This window comes from Austrofundulus limnaeus, unplaced genomic scaffold (assembly GCF_001266775.1).
Source record: "Austrofundulus limnaeus strain Quisiro unplaced genomic scaffold, Austrofundulus_limnaeus-1.0 Scaffold877, whole genome shotgun sequence".
NCBI lineage: Eukaryota > Metazoa > Chordata > Actinopteri > Cyprinodontiformes > Rivulidae > Austrofundulus > Austrofundulus limnaeus.
In genome coordinates, this window is record NW_013953279.1 from 84,529 (window position 1) to 87,693 (window position 3,165).

Here is a 3,165-nt window from a genome sequence, read left to right on the forward strand (position 1 = left end):
GTGTGTGTGTGTGTGTGTGTGTGTGTGTGTGTGTGTGTGTGTTTTAATATTACAGCTGTAGCTGCATTAAAGATGCAATCAGCATTCAGGGACAGCATGGTTTCTCTGTCTGTCTTTAGTTTTTGTAGGTATCAGATCAGTTTAAAATGACAGAAAATACAAGGCTGTGWACTTCTTATAACTTCACTGCTGTACTGACCTGAGTGAAATGTACATTTGAAAACAATCCCGATTGAAAGACTCATTTTAAAGAATCCTAACAATAAACAGGAATGCACTGATTTTTTTTTTTCTATTTGAAACGATTTTTTTTATTTTTGACGAGGAACTGACATTATAACATGGTATAAAGCACAAAAAGGTTGATTTGGCATAATATCCTCCACACACACACACCCCTTTAAGATAAAAATATAGATTTACATTATTTTCTAACTGGCTTCCACACAGGGAAAATTCAAGCTGCAGTACAATAACAACCTTGGCATGCAAATTAAATGCCAAATCTATTTAAAGAACAAACTTGAGCAGGTAAAGATGTGCAAATTAAAAAAGTCAGGCTGTGAAGGTATTGAGAAAGATTCTGTTCACACTTCACAGATGAGATGAGTGTTGAAGGTAAAGTACAATTCTCCTGATTTACAACATTTACTGTAGCAGCTTGTTGCAGGTGAGAAACGTCTGGAATGAAACAAAGAGAACAAACGTGACTGAGTTTTACGTTTCCATTGTTACTGACCTCATATATGTGATGTTGTGCTTCACAATGTCGCCTCCCTTCTAAACTTGTCTAGTTTAAATCTTGGCAGATCAGTGGGATCAACTTGTTCTCTTAACCYGTGTTATTGATTTTTTTTCTGGGTACTTTGGTTTTATCCTACAGTTCTCTCACAGTTTGACCTGAGAAAACTCAGATGACAAACTAAGTATCTTAAAGAATTTAAAAAAAAAACAAGAAAAATAAATCTAACCATGTTTTGAAAAGCTTCTGTGTTTGCCCTGTCCTGGATGACTTTAGGAATATGCATGCATGGTTGGTATGTCATGTGTTTTAGACATACCTCACTGTTTGTCTGTTAACTACTGGGACAAGAACCTCACCCCTCCATCCCCACTTATCCCTGACCCTTACAGGTCCCTGAAGAAAACAAAACAATTTACCTGATTAATTGTTTCTGTACACTTAWATATATTCAGAATACATATATTTGTTGGCTGGAAACCAGGAAGATTTTCAAAAATTCATTACTTTTTTAGGTGATTCTACTTAAATAATACCAAGAACCTGAAATCTGTTGTAGCTTTGGTTGTAGGAAGGATCAGGGCTTCAAGGTGTGACCAACATCTGAGCAACATCAGTTAAATAATGAGTGAGAAACAGAAATAACTTGTGGACAGAGCAGAGATGATTGTAGATGTAATAATCTCAAATAACTGTAAAATTAGGAATTAGCTAAAACTGGGCCAACATTTGGATGAGACACTTAATCGCTCGATGATGTTAGAGTGCAGGAAGAAGAAAGTGACAGATTCAAAACCTTCAAAATAAAATTGGTTTGATTCCTGATTCCAGACGATTGCTGAAGATTTTTAAACTCAAGGTAAATTTGTCTTTAGTCACTCTTTAGTTCAGTTTAAACAGTAAAAAAGTGTAGACATTGCACTTAAATAAAAATCTATCAATAATACTTTGCATATATTACCAGAAATTAGTAAATTTAAAATATTTAAAGCAATGTTATTATTAGTAATACAGCAGAATACATATTTCCTGGTTTTTGGCAAACTGTGTTTAAAAAAAATAACGTGATGCAATTGCTAACACCAAACCCAAGCTAAGAAATGAAAAGTTTTAATTCAGGTGTGATTCAACCAATATTTTATCTGTCCCTTTCTGCAGATTACAAATGGCCTCTTCCCTCTGACCTTTGCCCCATCTGGATTTACCTGGATGTCCTGTTCTCCACAGCATCCATCATGCACCTCTGTGCCATCTCCTTGGATCGATACATCGCCATACGGAACCCCATCCACCACAGTCGCTTTAACTCCCACACCAAGGCTCGGGTGAAGATCATGGCAGTGTGGACAATTTCAGTGGGTAAGAAATCAACAAAATGTCACAAATTCGCACCACACTCTCTTTTTTGTTTTGCTTTGTTTTTTATCCAAGGAAACACATGAAAAGGTCCAGAGATTAATTTCAATCAAATCTTTTTGTTCGTAAACATAGGAAATTTGTTTTTAATCACTTTATCTTTATTATCACAAATATTGTAAATAAACTATGGATTTCTTCAGAGGCTGTTTCTGACAAATGCAGACACCATCAGTTTGTGTGCATGCTACATAATAACTGCTCATGTTACATATTAACATAAAAACAAAATACTTTCCTGTGCTTCTACTTTCACAAGAAAAAACATATTGAAAACAATTATTAAGTCATTAAGATTAAATTGGTTCAGTCTGACTGTCCATCAGTCGGACTCTATGCTGGATATAAATCTTTATTACTATTATTATTTTATTTACCGTTATTTAACCAGGCAAATCGCAATGAGATTGCAAATCGTTTTTGCAACGGCAGCCTGGGCCAGAAGGTAAATCTGTTTGCTGTTAACAAATTTAAAATATGTCTAATTACCATCACTGAACAAGAACATATACATTTATTTAAGTTAAGGATGTGATTAAACTCCAGACCTCTTATTTTCTAGTACTCCAGATATTTTACTGAAATAAAAGGCCAGACAGACATCAACAAAAGTGTCCGTACAACATAAATTTGTGTAAAATAGGTTTAGGTTTAGTCACAATTTGCATTTTTRTTTGTATCCCTGATTTAACTCCCACATTTTACAAGATAATTAGACACTCATGGACACCAGTGTTATTTCTGAGACAACAAAACCAGATCAGACAGATGGTTCAGTCTAACCAGTGAAGATTATTTTTATTAAAGAGACTATAAAAATCTATTTAAACCTGAGTCATCAACACAGAAACCACGTTCTTACTAAAGTACATAACTGAGTACGAAGTATTATATTTTACTTACATGTGTTGCCTTTGTTTGCATGGCCTTGTTCTTGCTACTTGGTGGGGACAATTTTTCAGGAAAATGCAGCCTTGTGGGGACCGGATGCTCCTTGTGGGGACCGA

The 3,165-nt window shown here is 35.0% G+C and overlaps 1 protein-coding gene across 1 annotated transcript in view; it reads left to right on the forward strand.

The window, feature by feature from the left end:
* Positions 1-1,896: 1,896 nt before the first annotated feature.
* Positions 1,897-3,165, forward strand: part of LOC106533066 (5-hydroxytryptamine receptor 2A) — a 46,530-nt gene continuing 45,261 nt past the window's right edge. Inside the window, exon 1 of the mRNA XM_014029276.1 lies at positions 1,897-2,101. Within this exon, the coding sequence (XP_013884730.1) occupies positions 1,978-2,101 (124 nt within the window). The 5' untranslated portion in view covers positions 1,897-1,977. The remainder of the gene's footprint in view (positions 2,102-3,165) is intronic.